A 22186-nucleotide genomic window follows, 5' to 3' on the forward strand; every position below is an offset into this window, starting at 1 on the left:
ATGTGAGGAAAAAAAGACAGTACGGCTAATAACATTTCTTACTGAAATTTATTGGGTACGTTTTCCTAAGAGACAAGTATTTATTATGCATCCAACAAAATGCAATGTTTCAAAGCTAAACTTAAGATTTGCAAATATTTAATCAGGCAGTTTGCTAGGAGACTACTGCCAATATTAAATGTCCTCTTATTTAATCATTCATACACAAAGATTAAACACATAGGTAAGATAATCACAAGACACTGATTATTTCAAAATGCAGTTTTTCTACAGCGCACAGCACAAGTTCTGTGAAGTGTACAAATGTAGCAGGGTTATAAGCACAATACATGTGGAGGATTCAAGCAGAGATGATGAATGAGAGTGATCTACTTCTTCCTTCCTCCTCTTTCCTTGAGGGCCAGATGGATGACGGATCCATTGTTCATGTTGTAATAGGCCAGAGAGTTGGAATCTTTGATGAAAATTCCCTGGAGAATCAAACACAACATGAGATCTCAGTTTTCAAAGCAAGTATTTTATATTTAATGTCGTAACTAATATGCCTTGTTCTTTTAAGCATTCAAAGTTTAAATAACCATCTCCTCATTCTACAGAAATAATTTACCTCATACTGCAGCTTCTGTTTTCCAGCCGGCATGCCAGTGGCTTCGTGGATCTTAACCTTGATGACAGACACCTGAGGCACAATATGGCATTTGATTAGCTCACATTTTCATGAATTCTATACAGATTTTGTATAATCCTAAAGATCAGTAGTTAAAATATGTACAAATGGCGCATAGATACTGGACAGGCGAAGTCTTTACCTGGTCTGTGAGAGGCAGGTTGAAGTTCAGCACTTGGCCACTCAGTTTCCATTCGGTCTTGTCCTGCATGTTGGGCACCTGGACCTTGACTGCAACAGGTCCCTAAAAGAGAGAAATGTCAAATTAAAATTAACAAATGTAATAACATTAAAAAAATAGTGATTGCTAAGTGCACTCGAAACACTGTTGCAACTTCGTTGTACCTTGTTCCTGCGCAGAAACTCCTCTTCTGGAATCAGGTTGTCCTCGGTCTTCATTTTCTTGCTGGAAGGCTCGTCCTCGTGAGGAGGTGGAGGATGAGCAGGAGGCATGGGGGCGGCAACAGTGCTGGGAGGTTGAGGCACAGGGGGAGCGGGTACAAACGCTGAAAAACAAAAAATGATTTATTAATTAGAACAATTATTATACACAAAATTAATACAATTATTAAATTAATTATTAAAATCCTTATATAACAAAAAGGTTTATTAAATATAATAATCACCAATAGAATATAAATTATTATTATTTTAACTATTAATATAATTATTGCTATTTTAATAAATAACATAGAAAAGTCTGCTGATTAAATATTTATTAAAATGTGTACCAAGTAGCTATGCAACAGATCTACTATCCCAAAGACTCACCAGCAGGAACCACCATGGGTGGAGGTCTGGGTGCCATAATATGGGGTGCAGAGGGAGGCATGGGCACCACATTGATGCGAGGGGCATGCAGCATGGGTGGCATGGGGGCCAGAACTTGCCCAGGGGCCAAGCGCACTACAGGGGCCACTGGAGGTCTGGGTATAACAGGAACAGCAGGGAGCAATGTGGTCCGCACTGGAGGTGCCATCTGGAATATACGAAAGAACCTTTAGTTAGAACTAGCACTTTCATTTTTGTGTTTGACTCGATCAAGCTTTCAAAACTGCTGAATGCAGAAACAGATTGAGACTCACAGGTGTGTTGCTGACTGGTGGGGAGGGTTTGGGCATGTTGGGGATTACTGATGGTAAGGGCGGCTGAGAAATCTCGTGTGGCTTGCTTGGGCCGATCTTCTCCTTGGTGTCGTCCTCCTGCACCAGACCTTTAGCTTTGTGGATGGCCTCAATCTGCTCCTGCAGGGTGATGTTAGCCTGAGCAGCCTGCTGGGTACGAGCCATACTGCCTGAGTGACCGTCCCATGTGACCTGCAGAGAAAAGAGGATGGGGTGTTAGACAAACACAACATCCCTCTGGTATTCCTCACTCAGGGGTCACACCTGTGATCCTCGGTGGTCCAAACACACTGAAGACAATAAGCATAGTAATTTTTTTATTACTGAAATGATATTTAACGATATTTATCCTTTAATATTTTATATTCTGAGAGGATTTCATGGTACTACACAATATTCATCTTAAAATTATTCACCATTTTTATATTAAGTGGTTTAAGTATTAATGGGTGTTTCTTCAACTAATATATATATATATATATATATATAGATAGATAGATAGATAGATAGTTTTTTATTTTTTTTTCTCTTTGTGTTTCTTACCTTCTCCTCTGGTTTCTGTATCTCCTCCTCTCCGATCTTCTTACCGATGGCCGTTTCTTCCACACCGAAGATATCGGTACGTCTCTCGGCCAGCTGCTTCAGGCTGCTCTCAATGTCCAGGCCGGGAGCGTACACCTCCTCCTCGATCTGACGCTCTCGGATGCTGCGGTCACGCTGCTCCAGCCAGCGGGGGTCCAGCAGGCCGATGCGCATGTGCTCCTGCATCTTACTGGCTTGAATCTTCTCACCAGTGATGGGAGAGATGAGGTACTCATCAGGGATGGCCACAGGAGGCAGCGGCTTAGAGGCTGAAAGATGAGATAGAAAGTGATGGAAATATGTGTTTCCTATTCTAGTATGTTAAAGTGTGTTTTTATAAATGCCCTTACCCTTGGGGTCGTAGTCTTTGCGGATAATAACCTGGTCCGGGGTGGGGGGCAGAGGTGGTGGCAGGGGTTATCAGGGGGTAGAGGAGCCTTCATGCCATCATCCTCGTCATCAGAGCCCTATTGAGAGAGGAAGAACAGATGCTAGTCAGTCAGAGTGATAGTTAACCCATTTCTACAAACTGCTCATCTATTTTCTTATATGTGAACATGGAACTTCTTAAAGACTAAATCCTCCTCGTCTCTTTGGTATGATCACCCTGAGTGTCTCACCTCGTCCATGTCCTGCAGCTGTGTGTCCTGGTCCAGCTGAGCTGCGTGTCCACCCTCCCTGCCCTCTCTCTCATCCTCTTCATCTTCACTCTCCACCTCCATCTCCACCTCCTCACTCTCTCCAAACTTCTCATAGCGCTCCTGGATCAGGATACGAGCGCCCAGCTCCTCAGGAGTCGTGGGAGGAGGGAAATTACCTGTAATTTAGATATTTAAATGGTTATATAAATTATTGGTATTTATTAATGTTAATAATATGAACTTAAGAGTGATTAATATGGACAAATATTAAGTAAATAATATTAATAATAATATGTTTATTGGTATGGCACAAAAAAAATTCTCCATTACCTTACAATAAAAGTGAGATTGTGTCTGTAACTGGCTAACAGAACCAAAGGAATTGACTTTGGGATTTAGGAAACTTCTTGCCATGAAAAATCTCAAGCATTCTTCTGATGTAATAGTATGTTTGTGATAAACATTCAGAAATATCTAAAATGACACAAACTGTGTTAATTACACAGGCTCACCTTGCTCATTTGGTTGGAAGTCCACAGTCTCCACCACCACAAAGTCATGCCAGTCAATCTGAGCATAAGCCACTCTCTCCTTCTCTCGCTCCTCCTCTTCCTTCTTCCTCTCTCTTTCCTGGAACTTGGCCCACTCCACGCGATACCTCACCTAAAATATTGGGGAATGAAGTGATGTATTTGCTTATAATATGACATGTAATATATTTAGCAATTTCAGTTCTACTCTTTGATTCGCCATAAGTTCTCTCTGATGGTTTTAAAACACCCAAATCAACACAATACACCACCGTCATATTAGGCATGTCTTATGTAGACATCTTATCCACTATGTGTGATCTGGAATGGCTGTTATAATTAATTACCTGGTCCAAGACCTCACGTGGATTCTCTGCTTCCTTCTTCAGTTTCAGCAGAAGACCTTTTGGAGGGATTAAAACCTGCCAGAAGCCAATCATTTAAGGGAAATTAATGTCACACTTGAATAAATTGTATATATAATACTGTTTCCCACAATACTCGGTTCTCTTTAGCCACCTCAGTCTGATTCGTCCTGAGTATTGATGCCGTACCTTTGTGTATTGTTCCACCAGTTTAGTAAAGTAGTTGAACAAGCTGTGCTGTGGTCGAAGAAAGTCAAACTGGTAGTTCCTCTGCTCCTTCTGCATCAGCTGCGTGAGAAACTGGCGGCCATTTCGGGCGACAAACTGTGCGGTCAGCTTCACCACATCCAGGTCAAAGGCTGAGATGGAGGGAGGGTCGGCAATGAACTCGAACTCCGGTGGAGGCTCCTTGGGCACCACTGTCTCATGGATCACCTGTGCTTGTACCTAAATGACCACAAAAATGTGTAAGTACTAGATAACAGATTTAGATCTGAAAGACTTTAAATCAGGCTGCTGATTTCATTTCAATAATTTTATTGGTGCATCGTAAATCACTGACAGGTTCCTGACCTTCTGAGGAAGCTGCTGTGATGATGCTTGTTGCTGTTGCATGACTTTAGGCACAGCTGCAGATGGTTCCTGAGCTTTGCCCTCCTTGAACTCATTGACCTTGTGGCGGTAGTAGGCATGGTAAGGGTCGTTGGGGTTGAGGAAGTTGAATTTTGGGTTGTTGATCTCATTCTGTCGAATTCTGGCCTCAAACTCAGGTCCATTCCTTTGAACAAAAAAAGTGGTTATTTAATAGTTTAACAAAGTACAACAAAGAAGTTTTGCACTACATTGTAATGTCAAACCTGGCCACGAAGCTGGCAGTCTTGTCAACGATATTTCGGACTTCGGGAGGCGGGTAGATGATTCCAACAATGGGCTTTGTGGCTGGAGTCTCTTCTTTCTGGTCCTCCGGCTGTCGATTAAAACATTACACAGCTTAATTAATCTGGTGCTTTACAACAGTCACAAGCCAAATTTCAGCTACTGACATTAATTTTGGTGCATAGCCTACTATAGCTTAATCTGGCCAAGAACAGTCCATTCAGTATGTACATATATAATGCAATATTATTTAAGTATAATATTTGGTAGTAATTTATTTACTTAAATGCAATAGCTGGGCTATGCAAAAATAACGTAATAGAAAAAATATATTACTTATTATGCAAGTTCAACAGAGACTAGACTCAAGCTGTGGTGGAGGAGGTCGATTCATTTCTCTACTCAAACCACGATCTACTAACATGCAATACTATGGGCCATTAACATGTCTGTTTTTTCACATAAGACAAATATGTTAGTAAGTGAATATAAACCAGATGAATCTACCCAGTACTGTCACTAAAAGAATAGATATAAGTAACTGATCGCTTCATACCTTGTTATTCAGCTCCGGCTGCATGATCTGCACAGGCCCAGGCGGCATGACTGCGACACTACAGGCTCTTCTCAGGCCCAATCAAACACGCTAAGAAAAATAAAGAAATATTGTCAGTTTAAGGCGTAATTTGTTGGACAAAAGACAAAGTAAAGCCTTGAAAATGACTGAAATAATATCATTCCTATGTACAGTTTCATAAAACTTCACTAACCTTTCGGTGCGCCAAACGCCACACAACAGAAGACGACAAACGAAATCACTTCCGGTAGCAAAGCCAAAGGGAATTGTGGGAAATGTAGTTGAAGAGAAACGATTCTGCCTACAAGCAACTATGGAAACCTAATGTAAACTATGGAGAGCTAATGCACATGTTCCTGCTCCGAAAACTCAAAGGATTAAAGAACAACAGTAGTTTCAGTCAGAACTATGACTCATCTGTTAGGTCGCCAGGACTGTATCGACAGTCTTCGCAGAGATCTCATTGATTTACAGGGAGCGGTTCTGGATGTGTTTTCTAAGACTGGACCAGTCCGTTTCCCATCATGGAAGTTTCCTGATAAACTATCATGTAATCTGGATTTAGTCAACCTTTTAGAAGAGTATGATTATGTGGATGGCGATGAAGAGTTCAGTCAGCACTCTCATGTAGTCCTGCAGGAGCTGCTGATTGACAGGTAACGTTAGTCAATTTGTAGTTTATTGTTTACAAAAGCGTCTTTTATATTTATTTATATTATGCATATTTAAAAATAAATAAATAAATATATATATATATATATATATATATATATGAAAATAAAACAAATATGATTTTTATATTTGATCTATTTTGTTTTATATTGATTACATATTTATATTTGTATTGTAAATTATTATAGGAACTTTTGCAGATTAACAGACAAAAATATACGCTTCTACATACAATTAAATACATAAACATACAAATGTAAGTGAATCACTCAGAGTTCTGATATGTTTTATCTATTTAAATATGTAATAATGTATTATGTTATGCGTTAAATAATGTAGCCTAACATAAATTAAATGTACCGTTTTATTTTCCCCAAATCATTATGTGCATTTGTGTGTTTGTCAAAGATTAATGCTTCTTCTTCAGAGTTTTAACGTTCATGCTGAACTGTTGCTTGAAAAGCAGAGAGCTTTGTCAGCTGATCAAAATGAAATCTCTGTTTCCATTGGTCCTGTGGTCAAACGCTACTGGAAGAACCTACTTCAGCTCAGCGGTCAACAAAAACAAGAGGTAAGGATGATAAAGACAAAACACACAACATTTGGTCAACACCTATCAAAAATAATCCTTGCTAAAAGGTCTCTTCTTGTAATGGACAGCAACCTCCATCTCAACAAAGTAAATCCACTACCAGAACAGCAGCAAACACTCCTTCCATTGATACACACAAGACACTGAGCACCTCCGTGACCAGCGTCCAGAAAACCACCACAACTCCCCACCATGAGAGAGCGTCCACTGCAGGCTCCTGTGTGTCTACTCACACCGCGGGCTGTCAGACAGTAGAGTCGGCCCTGGTGCCCTGTGAGGCCTGTGCTTGTGTTCAGGCGGTTATGAAGGAGAGCAGTGATGCTCTAGTGTCTCTGTGCCAGTCTCTGGGCTTGCCTTGCTCCATGCAGGGCTTCCTGGAAGCTGTGGAGGAAACGCAGCAGCTGGGCCGCTTGTCTGCATGTGACATTTCCCAATGGGCAAGTGAGCAGCGTAGAGATATGAGTCGTGTGGGGAAGCATGTCCTGGAGGTGAGGGGTTGTGTCCATCCATCAGAAAACATGAGAAAATTTTATTTTTTGTTTGGCTGTTCACACTTTTGTCAATATATTTCCTCATTTGATTTTCATGACTGTTCTTTTTCGACTGGAGGTGAGAGAAACTGTTGAGCCTCTGAAAAAGAAGCTGAAAGAGACAGAGATAGAGCGAGAGAAGCTGAGAAAACAGCTTTCAGAGATGGTCAAAAGAGAGAAGGAGGAGAGGAAGAAGAAGGAGGAAGAGTGGGAGCGAAGAATGCAGGAAGTGAAATCGAGGGCAGAGGAAACAATAAGGAGGTTAAAGCAGGAGAAGGAGGAGTTAAAGAGAGGTGGGAGTTTCTTTAAACTCATATGTACAAATTCTTATATAATAGTTAAACAATATAAAGTAATAATAATTTTCATTCACAGGCGTGACATTGTTAGAGGACCAAAATTCTGAACTCACGGCAGAACTGAATTTGCAAACAGAAGCAAAACAGAGTCTTGGTAAGCAGGACATCATCACCACAACGAACTGGAATAAGATGTTTAAAAAGCTTTGATTTGTGCAGTAGTATAAAATGCATAAATGTTAATATAAAATGATCAATGCAATAACCTATCTTTCTCATAGCAATTAGTAAAGATATGAAATAAATTAGATCAGTTGTTTTACATTTTTGATGTCAATGACCGTGAATTATGATGACCACTTTGCAAGTAGTTTCAATCTGATATATAAAAGCTATTTATACTGTGTGAGAAAATGATTAAGAATGTTAATACGAAGACAAAAGTCCTTGTTTTCTACCCACAGTTAAAGTAATTTAAATGGATTGCTTCTCAAAATAAATATTTCAGAGCAGGTTTGTACATCTAATAGTGCCTTACAACTTCAAGTGAGCAAGTAGAAACTCAAACACTAATACAAACTGTTATTAAACATTATGTATATTAAAAGGAAGGATTGATTTATTTTTCACAAAACAATAGACAGGTTTGGTCTTTATTTTATAGGTGACTGCAAAACTGTGATCGATCTCTTGATTTCTTTAGAAAGCAGAACGAAACAGTACATTCTATAAATGTGTTTAAAAAATATTAATTTAAACATATTTAATAGCTTGGGTTACACAGTCCTAATAAATACTTTTCTAGAATATTTTGGGGGTTTTTTTCTCTTAGATTTTCTGAGGGCACTCCTCTATGATCCTCTGGGGATCTCTCAAGCTCGGTTTGGAAACCCCTGAATTAGAGAATGTAGTAAAGACCTACAGGAATGGTTTTGGGATAACAAGAAATGGCTTTTTTGTTGTGTAGAATATGAGAGGGCTACGCTACAGGAGGAGGTTCATCGTCTACATTCACTGGAGAACATGTTAAGAGAGGTAGAGGAGAGCAGGCAAAACCTGGAGAAGGAGCTCAGAAGTACACAGACACTGCTGGACAAAGAGAGCGCCAAATGCTACAGTGTGCATCGCCAGCATGAGGTGTGTGTTTACTTCCATAACATGATGTATTTCTAAGTAAAACAGAATATTCAATGAAAAAAACGATGAGATGTGATTTTTATTTGATTAGACTGAAACATGGTCATTTTGTGCCCAGGCGCTTCAAGTGAAACAGGCAGCTCTGCGTAAGCATCTGGATGTGCTCGTGCAGCAGACTGAAGATCTACACAGCAGTCTGGAAGAATGTGAGGATGAAAAAGATGATCTTGCCAACAAACTCACACAGATCATACAAGAAAAAGATGCACTTCAGGAGCAACTCACACAGCAACAGGTAACATTTAAAATAACTCGGTCAAAAATATTTAGTATGACTGAATCAGCCTGATTACATTAGGTCACACCACTAAAAGCCTAAACCTTAGAGTTTTTTTGTCTGCAGTCCCACTGTAGTTCACTGAGTACTGAGAAACAGCAGCAGCAGACACAGATCACAGAACTGGAGGAGAGAGTGTCTCATCTGAAAGAGATGCTAGAAGAAGCCTCCCAGAGAGAGAGGAGACTGGTGGCCTTTCCTGAGCTCAACCCACAATCAGCACCCCAGAGTAAGATAAACACACGCATTCAAAATCATATACAGTTGAAGCCAAAATGTACATTACATGTACACCTTGCTGAATCTGCAGAATGTTAATTATTTTACCAAAATAAGAGGGATCATACAAAATGCTTGTTATTGTTTATTTAGTACTGACCTGAATAAGATATTTCACATAAAATATGTTTACATATTTACAAGAGAAAAACACAAAAAGTGAAAACCTTTGAACAGAATGAAGATGTGTACAGTTTTCTTATTTACATTTTTCTTATTTTGCCTATATATCATATTTTGTTTCATTTAGTACTGTCCTTCAGAAGCTACAGAAGATAGTTACATGTTTCCCAGAAGACAAAATAAGTTAAATAACCCTGATCTTCAAATTCCAAAAGTTTGAATGCATCGTTTTACTTCTGGAGCATCAGTGACTGTTTGAACCTTCTGTAATAGTTGCATATGAGTCCCTCAGTTGTCCTCAGTGTGAAAAGATGGATCTCAAAATCATACAGTCATTGTTGGAAAGGGTTCAAATACACAAAAATGCTGGAAAACCAAAGAATTTGTGGGACCTGAAGGATTTTTCTGAAGAACAGCAGGCAGTTTAACTGTTCAGGACAAACAAGGGACTCATGAACAACTATCACTAAACAAAAACACAGCTGTGGATCATTCAGGTAACAACACAGTATTAAGAATCAAGTGTAAACTTTTGAACGGGTCATTTTATAAATTCAACTATTATTTTCTCTTGTGGACTATATGTAAACATCTTCTGTGTGAAATATCTTATTCAGGTCAGTACTAAATAAACAATAACATGCATTTTGTATGATCCCTCTTATTTTGGTAAAATAATCAACATTTTGCAGATTCTGCAGAATGTTAATTATTTTACCAAAATAAGAGGGATCATACAAAATGCTTGTTATTGTTTATTTAGTACTGACCTGAATAAGATATTTCACATAAAATATGTTTACATATTTACAAGAGAAAAACACAAAAAGTGAAAACCTTTGAACAGAATGAAGATGTGTACAGTTTTCTTATTTACATTTTTCTTATTTTGCCTATATATCATATTTTGTTTCATTTAGTACTGTCCTTCAGAAGCTACAGAAGATAGTTACATGTTTCCCAGAAGACAAAATAAGTTAAATAACCCTGATCTTCAAATTCCAAAAGTTTGAATGCATCGTTTTACTTCTGGAGCATCAGTGACTGTTTGAACCTTCTGTAATAGTTGCATATGAGTCCCTCAGTTGTCCTCGGTGTGAAAAGATGGATCTCAAAATCATACAGTCATTGTTGGAAAGGGTTCAAATACACAAAAATGCTGGAAAACCACAGAATTTGTGGGACCTGAAGGATTTTTCTGAAGAACAGCAGGCAGTTTAACTGTTCAGGACAAACAAGGGACTCATGAACAACTATCACTAAACAAAAAACACAGCTGTGGATCATTCAGGTAACAACACAGTATTAAGAATCAAGTGTAAACTTTTGAACGGGGTCATTTTTATAAATTCAACTCTTATTTTCTCTTGTAGACTATATGTAAACATCTTCTGTGTGAAATATCTTATTCAGACCAGTACTAAATAAACAATAACATGCATTTTGTATGATCCCTCTTATTTTGGTAAAATAATCAACATTTTGCAGATTCTGCAAGGTGTATGTAAACTTTTGACTTCGACTGTATTTCACTCGTGCCACTAGAGTTGAAAAACAGGTTCTTCTTCAGAACCAGTTCCATTCCAGTGGCTATTTATACAGTGTAAATAATGGTAGTTACTGTTTGCACAAGTGTTAATAGCAACAGTAGCATCTCGTTTACACAGACATGTAGTGTTTGGTGTTGTTAATGGTTCGTAAGTGCATCCTTCTGTATGCACTGTATATTCTGGCATTGTCTGTGTTTGGAACAGCAAGAGTATGAGTAACTGTAGTATGCTAGAATGCTGTTCTGCTGAAGAAGAGGGTGGGCACTAATCTGCTTTATAGCACTGCTACTGAATCTACATCACAAAACATACAGAAACCAGTGAGGTCCGATTCTAGAACAAATGACTCTTGTGAACTGGATCCTTTTAAGTGCACAAACATGCAGTATGACCAGTGTAGTCCAGTTACCTGACAGAAGAACTCTATGTGTAGTAGATGTATAGTAAATCATAGTAAAATATAGTGCCGGATGTATAGTAAATCAAAAACATCAGCATTTTCCCAACGAATGACTCTAACATGTCACATACAGCACGACCAATGTCGTCTGATTCATGAACATACTGTGCGACTCTTGAGTTGGTTCTTTTCAGTGAATCAAAACTTGATTGATTCTCTAACGAACAACTTTTACCAGACATTCTTTTCCAGTGAATTAAACATACAGCTTACAACTTATGTTTAGTTGTGCATAAAGCCTGTGAAACTTAAATCAGTCTGTTTCTGTCAGAAGTATTTTTTAAAAATAAGTTGTTAACACATTTTATTATTATTATCTTATACATAGTTAAGGCCAATTATTGGATTGCATTGATGTTGCCTCTCTCAAAAGACTGTAAAACCTCATTTGAAAGTCTGTACAAACAAATACCTTTCGGAAAAACGAACTTAAACTGTTAAATTTCTTGTGATTCCCTCCCCTGCCTGTCATTCATAACCAGTTGTCTGTGTGTGTCACAGCTACAGGTGATGTGGTGTGTGATATGGAGCAGCAGCTCAAGGCAAACTCAATTAGGATCAGGATTCTGCAGCAGGAGAACATAACCCTGAGTAACGGTCTAACCAGACTGAAGGACAGAGAGGAGAAACAAAGATCTTCAGACTCTGGGATAGTGGAGATAGACAGGAGCAGAGAAGCTGAAGCGATGGGACCCCTGGACAACCCTAGCACCCCTTCAACCATCCCCTCTCCCACCTCCCCTTCATCCATTCTTCATCATCAGACTCTCTGCCTCTCTCTCCATCAAGATGTAGAAGAAAGATACATGAACATCCGTCAGGCTGCTCGCATCCGTTCTGCAGGCACACGTCGCAGGAGGAAGTGATGTCACTTAATGTTCTTATAGGTCTGGACACTGGAGCACTGATCTATAATAGATACATTTAATATTATATAAATCAGTAGTCTGGAGATTGAGATACTAATGCATCATTTGTGTTGTTCATTTGCATGATGTTGACCTTATATAAACTCACTGTACAAAACGAAAGTGAAAATCCTCCACCTCTTGCGTCATATTTCCTGTCCTGTACTGTTTGAGTGGTTCCCGCGCTTTTTCTTTGTTTGAATACTGTAGTAAACCAGACTGAATGGGCTGGATTTATTGTATAGTTTCGATGTTTGTTTCAGATTGATGGTAGCCAGTAAGGCATGTATTTGTTTGTATTCTTCGGTTTGTCAGATGAGTAAGTGGATGAAGTAATCGCGAGTGCATGCTTGGGGGTTTTGCGCTCGTTTGTTGCGAAACTTTATTCATTTATGGGCTTTAACTCGGGCTTTTCAAACAGTAAATTAAGATTTCGTCGTATGTGGTTTCTGCGTGACACGTGAGTACAATTTTTTCTACTACTACAATGAACAAACTGAACATTTTTGGACAATCTGTGGCTGTTGCACTAGAAGAAAATATAAACATATGAACTGCAACTGATGATGCAAAAGTTACTTATTTGCTTGTATTATTACCTGCATGTATTTACTTATTTATTTTTTTAACATGCACGGACGCCATAGACTTGTGCTATACGTGATGATCACAGCACTGGATAAACGCATTATGTTATCTAAATAATACATTTTCTGCACTATACTAAATATCTATTTTTGCAGCTCCTCACTCATGAAGTCTGCACCTGTCTTTTAGGATCTGAATTCAATCCATGAGCGTAAAATGAAGAGAACGTCTGTTAAAAGATCTAAAAACAAACGAAAATCAGAAACAGGAAAATGTTTGTATAAAAAGTCCAAAGGTAAGTTAAATTAAGGTAATACCTATTAAACACTAAGGCAATGGTCACCTCACAAAGACTGAGCCCATTATTGGCATTTTTACTATGCCAGCATCTCACATCAATTGATTTTACAAAGCTAAATACATACACAATCACATGGGCTGTCAAACTGATGAAGATGCTTTCTTAATTTGCTGGTGCTTTTTCTATTTGCATGTGTTTTGTGAAGTTGCAGCGTGTTGAGCTCTCTCGGCCACCGTAGATCTGTCATTTTGAATGAGAATTTACAGAGTTGACCACAACAAATTTCTCATTTGTTTATTTGTGTCAAGCTGTTTAAAATGTATCCATCCTCTCTTTGTTTCTTCACATCTTTCCAGTTGAAAAAGACCCAGAATCAGAAAATATACTTCCTTGTTCAACTCCTTTGCAAAATAAATCTGGTAAGAAAGAATGTAAAACTGTGAGTTGAATAGGTGTCATTTGGGAAGTTTGAGTTTATAGTCAATTGATGACATTTTGTCTATTGTGGGTATTTCACCTGGCTTATAGAAAATTAATTTAACTTCAAACATGATCATTAGTCAACTCTGTTTTTGACAGTATTATCAACAATCAGTTTTTGTTGCACAGGTAAACTGTAAATTTCCCCAATATCACTGAGTGTGCTGTACTGTGGTAATTTTTGTTTTTGTTTCTAATTTCTCTCAGTAAGGGATCATGTAAGGAAAATTTTAGCTCATACTCCTTCACATTTGAATGTCACTGCTTCAGCGGATCAAGGAAGTCCAGTCAGTGCTCCAACAATTAGCCAGACAAGTGTGAAAGGAAACCTAACTATAAATCAAAACTGTAAGTTAAGGAAGTGTCATTCCGAAGTTTTTATTTATTTATTTTTTAACAGCTGTGATATGTAAAATGTGTAAAAAATAAAAATAAAAATAAAAATGTGTTGAATAATCTCTTTTCATCTAGTGAAAATAATGTTTTGCCTCTTTAGTTACAGTGGTCTTGCAGAATCCCTCTGATGGTTATCCTTTGCCTGAGGTAAGTGTGAGAAAGATGGTCTGAAAGATTTTTATTGTTATTAATTATAATATATATTTGAAACATCTCAATTAATATCAGAGTATCTGGAACTGTTTCTGCACTGTAAGAATAACACATTAATTGTAGCTGTGTAGTTCTCCATGAAAATATTAGTGTCATAAATGTAACTCCCTTTATTGCTTTCTTTCTGCATTAGGATCACTCAGATGTAAAAGAGGCGACATATGATGACTATCAAATTCTGCCTTCACACAACACTGAACAGTATGTAGCCTAACTTGTTTAAACCTACATGTAACTGCATGTTTTGTTAAAAGAATAGGTGTTTTACTGATACTGGTATTTGGCTTTTTTTATGTGGATCTGGTGCCATATGTTAGTGACTCAGAGTAGAAGTTGTATATACACACGTGGTCAGAATTGTTGGTACCCTTGGAAAATATGAACAAAGAAGGCTGTGAAAATAAACCTGCATTATTCTTATTCTCCAATGAAAGGTTAGATTTTTGTGAATTTTTTAATAAAAGATCAAAAGGATGAACAATGTAGATTTATTTTCACAGCCTTCTTTGATCATATTTACCAAGGGTACCAACAATTCTGACCACGTGTGTACATTCACCAACAGGGGCGTGTCCACAAGGGTGGCACAGGTGGCAACTGCCACCCCAAAATGAGTTTACCACCCCAAAGCAGAGTAATGGGATCGGAGTGCAATGAGAGCGGAGTGAGGAGAGGAGCAGCGTGATTTTGACTTAAGCCATGTTTTTTTTTGAAAGTTGGAGAATGTACAGATCACGCACACACAGAAAAAAATAAAAACAACGCTGTCCTGTAATTTACCAATAAAGTTGCTTAGAAACAGAAAAGTTATAGCGAAAATTTCTTTGTGTTTTTTAAGAAATTAAAACCCACAGCTTCATTATTAGTAGAGAAACGTTGCACAGACGGGCAGGACTTTCACACGCAGTTGTGCTCTCACAAATGCCTTCAAATAAATGTAATCTTAGTGTGCTTCTATCTCCAATTTATTGACTGATAAAATAACTGATGAAAACGCACTGTTATTTTCATCCTTCCAAACTAAATTTGTGCTGCAAAATGCAGCAATGACAGATTTAACTTTTTAATGCTGAGAACCTAAGTTTGGCAAATCGTTTAATGCACACACACACCTACTTAAAGAAAATAAAATAACACAACACTTTCATTAGTTTCTTTTATTTTCTTATGAGATCTGCTCAAGGGCTTACATTTTGCTGCCATCATTCCGTGAAAATCCTGTTTAACAAAATAAATAATTGTATAAGGGTTAAAAATAAACAAAGAAAGAATTTTTTGTTTGTTTGTTTAACATTTGACCTTCGACATTGTCACAGACATAGTCCTATCCTAAACAATGAATAGAGGAGGGAAACAATCAAAAATGCATTAAAATGAGGTCAGCTGAACTAGTCACATTTCAAAATCACCATTTTGAATTACGAATAGGTCATCTGTGTGATTCATGCATGCAATGAGTTTTTGAAAACTCTTCATATTTCAGTACAAAACAGTGCTGAACTTTGACAAAAAGTGATTTTTTTTTAATGTTATATTAGTGGTTTTCTAATGTCTAAATATAAATCCAAAAGTAAAACGTGAAAATAACTGTATTGGAAACAGCCAATGAGTGATCCTCTGCAGCCATCTACTGGTCATATATCTGTCATTTTCAATCAAGTGTATGTTCTCAACCAGGCGGCAGAAATCTTCCACTTAAGCATGGTAAATTTTCCATGAATTATCTACATGAATTTAAAAAAAAAAAAAAACAGAAAAAAAACAGATCTTCTTTAAAGTGAAGTTTTACATTTACTGTTCCAATTTTGTGTAAATATGTATATATATTTTTAAAAATACCATAAATGCAATGCTCAATTGCATTTTGCCCGTGTCAAGTAACGTTAACCGTCAAAATACCGGAAGTGGTGCATTCCACGGACGAGAATCCGTGAAACGCATTATTAGACCGTTTTCTCACAATAATCACAATAAATCATAATAATATTGTGAATTCACAAACGCTATGATTCAATTAAATAAATACATGTGATGCAGGTTTAATATCCATGGGTACCAAAGACGTCACTTCCGCTATGCTCGCCACCATATTTGTGTCCGATGTGACAACGAGCACAGCACATCCATATGAGATTTAATAGATATATTCATATATTGAAATAATAAATTACCTTTTACTACCATTTCCCACACTGATCCCTGGACTTGATTGACAGCAGGTGTAACAGTTAGGCCATGTAAGGTCCTGATTACTTGTAAATTTAAAACTGACATTAGCTCAAAGCACTTTTGAGTCAATTATAGTGTAACAAGATAACATTAGCTAGCTTACTACACAATCTGAATAATGTCAATTTAGCTAATATTAGCACAATTTTTAATTATTCATTCTTTCTGGACAAATTACTGTTTGAATTGCGAACGTAGCCGCTCAATGAAGGCTTTAAAACCTTGAAGAATCCTCTCCCGGCTGGTCGCTCCTGCTTTATAGCGAGCAGGACTCGTGATTCCCTTCTCCGTCCACGTTTTGATTTCAGCAAGTCAGTTTTGGTGAATGCAAGCAACATGATTACTGATCATGAGCCCAACATCCAGTAAGCCATTATTTCATTATTGAAGCACAAATTCAGGCATCAAAAGCAGTTCTCTTTAATTAAAAATATGCATTTTCATTTATTCATAGGCTACATGGCTGCAATAACATTTTAGTTCAAAATTTTGGAAATGACAACACGGAAATGACCTATGTGGTACAATACAAATATTTTAACATCCTTTATTCTCCTATGAAGAATCACAATAGTCAATTATTATCCTTTTCTGAAGTTGGCAACCTTACGTTAGCTGCCAGTGGTGCCTTCTGATTTAAGCCACCAGTTTATTCCGCCGATCTAACCTCTTTGGGATCGAATAAAATTGTAGTTCGGGGTTTACAGCACAACATATCCCGGGCATACTGTAACCTTGTGAACCTTCTGGGAGTGTTTCGTTGATCTTCCTCTGGTAGTTGTGGCTGCTGTGACCATAGACAGCCAGGTCACAGCTGTGACTCAGACACAAAAATGGCGGTGATAAAACACTGTGACGTCACATGAAACCTATGGATATGTGCTTTTATTATTTACATGCGTGCAGGTTATGTACATGCATCTCAGAATGACTCCATTGACAGTAAATGCTGCTCCACATGAACTGTTATCATTTACATTTGTGTACATCAATTCTTTCATGTGGTTTATGCCAAATTCTGACCCTACCATCAGAATGTTGCCTCGGAAATTGAGACACATCAGACTAGGTGACCATTTAGAATGTTCTATTGTCCAATTTTGGTGAGCCAGCAGTGAATTGTACCCTCAGTTTCCTGTTGTTACCTGAGAGCATTGGGACCCGGTGTGGCCTTCTGCTGCTTCAAGGTCCTCTAGCTGATATTAGATATTTGTGTTGATGAGCAGTTGAACAGGTGTTCCTAATAAAGTGGCCAGTGAGTGTATTATTTACATACAGTCCCCAATATCAGTAAAAGTATTGTAATCAGATCCAGATACAAGTGCCATAGTTTGTGGAGTCAGTATTTTTAAATTACAATAATAATAATGCCTCTATTTGTTTTTGTTTTAAATAATGTATTCAATGTGAAGCCAACTTCTTCTTGTAGGGTCCCTCAAAAATGTGAAAGCTCTCATCGTCGGAGACACTTGTCCTTCAAAAATTGTCTGGAGCAACATACATTAACTCTTGCAGAGGTGAAAAAGGACACAAATCACTTAAGAGAGGTCAGTAAACAAAGCACCATATTTTGATTTCGTATAATTTGGTTTGTTATATACTAGTCAAAAGTGCGAAATATTAAGATTTTTAATGTTACTGAAGGATGATTACCAAGGCTGCATTTATTTGATGAAAAACACCGTAAAACAGTACTATTGTGAAATATATTTCAAGTTAAAATGACTGTTTTATATTTTAATATAGTTCAAATGTATTTTTCTCCTCTAATGTCAAAGCTGAATTTTCAGCATCATTACTGCAGTCTTCAGTGTCACATGATCCTTCAGAAATCATTCTAATATTCTGATTTGCTGCTCAAGAAACATATTTTTTTATTATTATCGATGATGAAAACACTTTTTTCTGCTTAACATTTTTGTGGAAGCCATGATACACTACCATTCAAAAGTGAATAAGATTTAAATCAAATAAAAAAATAAAAATAAAAAGGGAGAGAAATCCGGCAAGGATGGATTAAATTGAAGATGACAGTAAAGACATTTATAATTTTACAAAATATTTTATATAAATGCTTTTCTTTTGAATTCTTTTTCTATTTATCAAAGAATCCAGCAAAAGGTATCATAATTTTCACAAATAATAAGCAATTGTTTTCAACACTGATAATAATGAGAACCATGATTAATAGTTGAGTACCAATAATAATTGAGCACTAAATCAGCATATAAGAATGCTTCTTGAAGGATCATGTGACACTGGAGTAATGGCTGCTGAAAATTCAACTTTGCACTACAGAAATAAATAACATTTCAAAATATATACAGCGGGTAAAATAAGTATTGAACGCGTCACCATTTTTATCAGAAAATATATTTCTAAAGGTGCTGTTGACATGAAAATTTCACCAGATGTCAATAACAACCCAAGTAATCCATACATACAAAGAAAACAAAACAATAAATTCAGAAATTAAGTTATATAATTTGTATAATAAAATGGAATGACACAGAGGAAAAGTATTCAAAGCCAAGACACCAGCTGAAATCTATCAGATTTGAAGACTGTTTGTGTGGAAGAATGGGCCAAAATCACACCTGAGCAATGCATGCGACTATCTATACAGGAGGCATCTTGAAGCTGTCATTACCAACAAAGCCTTTTGTACAAAGTAATAAATACATTTCAGTAGTTCAATACTTTTTCCCTGTGTCATTCCATTTTATTACATATAACTTAATTTCTTAACTTATTTGTTTTGGTTTCTTTATATGTATGGATTACTTGGGTTGTTATCAACATCTGGTGAAAATTAAGTCAATAGCATCTTTAGAAATACATTTATAGTGACACGTTCAATACTTATTATACCCGCTGTATATGTTAAAAAAAAAGGAAAATAATTGAAATGTAATAATATTTCACAATAATACTGTAATCAAATAAATGCAGTAGTATTCAAAGTATTCAAAACCAGTCTTTTTTATCTTAACTTTGAAGGCTAAATTATTTATTATTTATAATTTATTACTTTTTTTTTAGGTTACTGTTACCGGAAAGATTTTAGACTTTCAGCCTGCAATCAGCATTCTGCAGAATGAAGAAGGGATAAATTATTCTCATTATATTCTGTATGATACCACTGCAAAAGTTCACTTGAGTTTAGCAGAGAAATTTATTGTAACCGTTAATCAGTGGTATATATTTAAAAGTCTTTCCATCTGTGACTTTGGCAAGGGAAATGTGCTTTGTTCAACTGAACTCACAACACTGGAGTCATTTACTCCTTCAGACAATCTACAGGAGTCTGGAGAGACCGTCATCTCAGGGAAGGTCACTGAGGCATTATTGACCGTTGAATATATCTGTTCATGCGGTGCCACGCTCTCTTTCTCAAATACCAAATTGTTCTGTATTAAATGCAACAAGTGCAGAAAAAGCTGCAGGTGTGAAAATGTTCAGAACAGAGCCAAGGCCAGTGTAACCATCAAACAGCCCAATGGAACAGACCAGAGAGTGGTGTTAAATGATGCACTGCTGCACTCTATTATCAGCTTCAAGAGAGAGGGATACTGTGACAGTCAGCAGCTGGAGGACCATCTGCTGAGAGCTGAGAGAATGACTATCGTCTGTGTGGATGATGAGCCTCGGCGTGTGCAAATAGAAGCAGTGGAAAAAGCAAAGGATGTGGCAAACAAATCCTTTTTTTCTAGATGCTGTGCCATGTGAAGCCTTTTTCATTAAAGGGTTAGTTTGGAACACAAATGAAGATATTTTCAATGACACCTGAGAGATTTCTGTCTATCAATTTAAAGACTATTCACTCAAAACTCTTGACACTCTGAATGTTCGTAAAAAGAACAGCTAATAAATCCATATGAATTAAGCAGTTTAATCCAAGTCTTCTGAAGAGACATGATCACTATATGATGAACAGCTTTAATTTGGACTTTTATTCACATATGAAAATTGATCAGCAAACATAAACAGAAGTTCAACCATGTCTGCTTGTCAAGCAAGAACAAACCTCATTGGATCTTGCTAAAGCTCAAATGTCAAGAATGAACCTCATTGGTTCTCGTTAAAGGGCAAATTATTATTTTTCCCCTTGATGTTGTAATATTGATCATTAATGTAATTGCATTCATTGCATAAAAGGCCACTGAATTCCTACGCTCAACAGAAACGTGTAACATGAAATGTCGCTGTAATGCTCAACGCAGCAAAAAACAATGCGTAAAAAGAAATCTGATGCAGCATTTGCAGATCTAAATGCTGCAAATCGACACTTCATTCATTTTCACTTTAATTGTGACAGCCATAATAGATTTAGTTTTATTGTGCATGGGGGATTTTACTCCCTTATGCTGTATTTGTGGCACATTTGTGTTCATTTTGATGGTATTTTTGCCCTAAGCCCTTGTTAATTTCCAGCCCTGGATCGTATATGTTTTTGTCGATCCCATCCATTTGCATTATTCCAATTTATTTTATTGCTGTAAATTGTTTAAAAAAATTAACAAATTAATCGCTATTTTTTTCTGTAATTTATTAGCGATTAATCACATTAGTATGATATATTTATATTGTCATAATTTCAAAATGAATCTCAAAATTAATATAGAGAGAACATAAATATGGTATATTTTAAATATATGTGTTTAATGTCATCTTTTTACTATTAATGTACTATTAATGAAGTCCAGTATCATTGATACCAGTGTCTTAAATATTAAATGTCTATTGTCCTTCAATTTTAGCCATTAAACATTACAGTACAGTACAGTAAAGCCATTATTTTTAACATTTAATATGCTTTGAAAAATATAACTTTTAATTTAAGTGAACTTAAAACAATCTTCACATAAACTGTAAATTATTTATGTATAAACTATAAATTGAATATAGATGCATTTATATTCAATTTATATCTAACCTATATTCAGTTTATAAACTATCAGCATTGAATACTGATTAATTGTAGTTCTTTCCCTCACTAAAGCCGTTAAGTACACAGTCTTGGACCTTTTCCTTTTTGTCCAGTTTTTACATTTTACAATAATTCCCGAACCAACGCTGCTCAAAAAGTGGACATGCACTAATGCAAAAAATTTTCTTTTCACTTGTTCACAAAAACATGTTCAACACAGAAGATATACAGTATATGCAAGTCATTGTATATGGATAGAATTAGAATAATGAATGAATTATGCATTTACTGTAGTTAATATTTAACCAATCATCCATCCATTGACTTGGCAACATGCATACAGTATATTACAACTCTATAAACATTTCTACAGTTGTTTCTCATTCATTAATGTTCAGTATTTGTTATTTCCTTTAGTTTTTTCCTTCCTGTTTATTTATGTTGTATGTTTACTGCATATGCCTGTAGAAATTTTGAAATTTGATTAGACAAAAACATCACAACAGCCAGACCACATGAATTGACAAAAATGATACTGTCTGAACTCCTCCATTATTCTTCAACCAGAAAAACAGAAAAAAAAAGCTCAACACCCCAGCTATCATATTATCATTGTAATTTCTTTCTTTTATATATTCATAAATTTAACCTTGATAGCTTTATTACAGACCAAGGCTTCAGTCAGTTTATTGGCATGTTGCCATGGTAACCCTCAGGGTCAAATGAAACCTTGTTATCATTGGTCATATCAGTGGTGTATGTTGTAATATCTGCACGCACAGAGTTTTCTATTTTCTGTG

General features: G+C 36.6%; 3 protein-coding genes across 5 annotated transcripts; 2 read left to right on the top strand and 1 right to left on the bottom strand.

Moving 5' to 3' along the window:
• Positions 1 to 29: 29 nt before the first annotated feature.
• sf3a1 (splicing factor 3a, subunit 1) lies at positions 30 to 5693 on the bottom strand. Its single transcript, XM_058785420.1, is given in 17 exon segments — positions 30 to 470; positions 608 to 679; positions 810 to 911; positions 1013 to 1173; positions 1439 to 1646; positions 1753 to 1983; positions 2335 to 2642; positions 2724 to 2792; positions 2795 to 2840; positions 2994 to 3190; positions 3527 to 3677; positions 3892 to 3966; positions 4099 to 4356; positions 4483 to 4687; positions 4767 to 4876; positions 5342 to 5431; positions 5556 to 5693. Coding segments are annotated over 16 exon segments (2343 nt in total). The 5' UTR covers positions 5390 to 5431; positions 5556 to 5693; the 3' UTR covers positions 30 to 368.
• ccdc157 (coiled-coil domain containing 157) lies at positions 5639 to 12207 on the top strand. Its single transcript, XM_058785421.1, has 9 exons — positions 5639 to 6018; positions 6443 to 6605; positions 6695 to 7114; positions 7236 to 7449; positions 7532 to 7609; positions 8423 to 8592; positions 8711 to 8887; positions 8996 to 9158; positions 11843 to 12207. The coding sequence occupies exons 1-9, from the start codon at positions 5771 to 5773 to the stop codon at positions 12205 to 12207; spliced, it is 1998 nt and encodes a 665-aa protein (XP_058641404.1). The 5' UTR covers positions 5639 to 5770.
• Positions 12112 to 22186, top strand: LOC131546099 (uncharacterized). 3 transcript variants are annotated; one of them, XM_058785424.1, is made up of 8 exons: positions 12112 to 12228; positions 13027 to 13132; positions 13495 to 13557; positions 13826 to 13966; positions 14115 to 14161; positions 14361 to 14428; positions 17886 to 18003; positions 19499 to 22186. In XM_058785424.1, the coding sequence occupies exons 2-8, from the start codon at positions 13054 to 13056 to the stop codon at positions 20183 to 20185; spliced, it is 1203 nt and encodes a 400-aa protein (XP_058641407.1). In that variant the 5' UTR covers positions 12112 to 12228; positions 13027 to 13053; the 3' UTR covers positions 20186 to 22186. The 3 variants fall into 3 exon arrangements, with proteins under 3 accessions (XP_058641407.1, XP_058641405.1, XP_058641406.1); XM_058785422.1 differs by lacking the exon at positions 12112 to 12228 and adding an exon at positions 12576 to 12709; XM_058785423.1 differs by lacking the exon at positions 12112 to 12228 and adding an exon at positions 12668 to 12709 and having other exon boundaries at positions 12993 to 13132.

Source organism: Onychostoma macrolepis, chromosome 08 (assembly GCF_012432095.1).
Source record: "Onychostoma macrolepis isolate SWU-2019 chromosome 08, ASM1243209v1, whole genome shotgun sequence".
NCBI lineage: Eukaryota > Metazoa > Chordata > Actinopteri > Cypriniformes > Cyprinidae > Onychostoma > Onychostoma macrolepis.

Excerpts from the sequence above, each read along its gene's own strand:
- ccdc157 (XM_058785421.1), top strand. The coding sequence starts at position 5,771 with ATGACTCATCTGTTAGGTCGCCAGGACTGTATCGACAGTCTTCGCAGA. Across the intron at positions 6,606-6,694 it reads GCGGTCAACAAAAACAAGAG|CAACCTCCATCTCAACAAAG; the intron begins GTAAGGATGATA and ends TGTAATGGACAG. Across the intron at positions 7,610-8,422 it reads AGAAGCAAAACAGAGTCTTG|AATATGAGAGGGCTACGCTA; the intron begins GTAAGCAGGACA and ends TTTGTTGTGTAG.
- LOC131546099 (XM_058785424.1), top strand. The coding sequence starts at position 13,054 with ATGAAGAGAACGTCTGTTAAAAGATCTAAAAACAAACGAAAATCAGAA. Across the intron at positions 13,133-13,494 it reads TTTGTATAAAAAGTCCAAAG|TTGAAAAAGACCCAGAATCA; the intron begins GTAAGTTAAATT and ends ACATCTTTCCAG. Across the intron at positions 13,558-13,825 it reads TCCTTTGCAAAATAAATCTG|TAAGGGATCATGTAAGGAAA; the intron begins GTAAGAAAGAAT and ends AATTTCTCTCAG.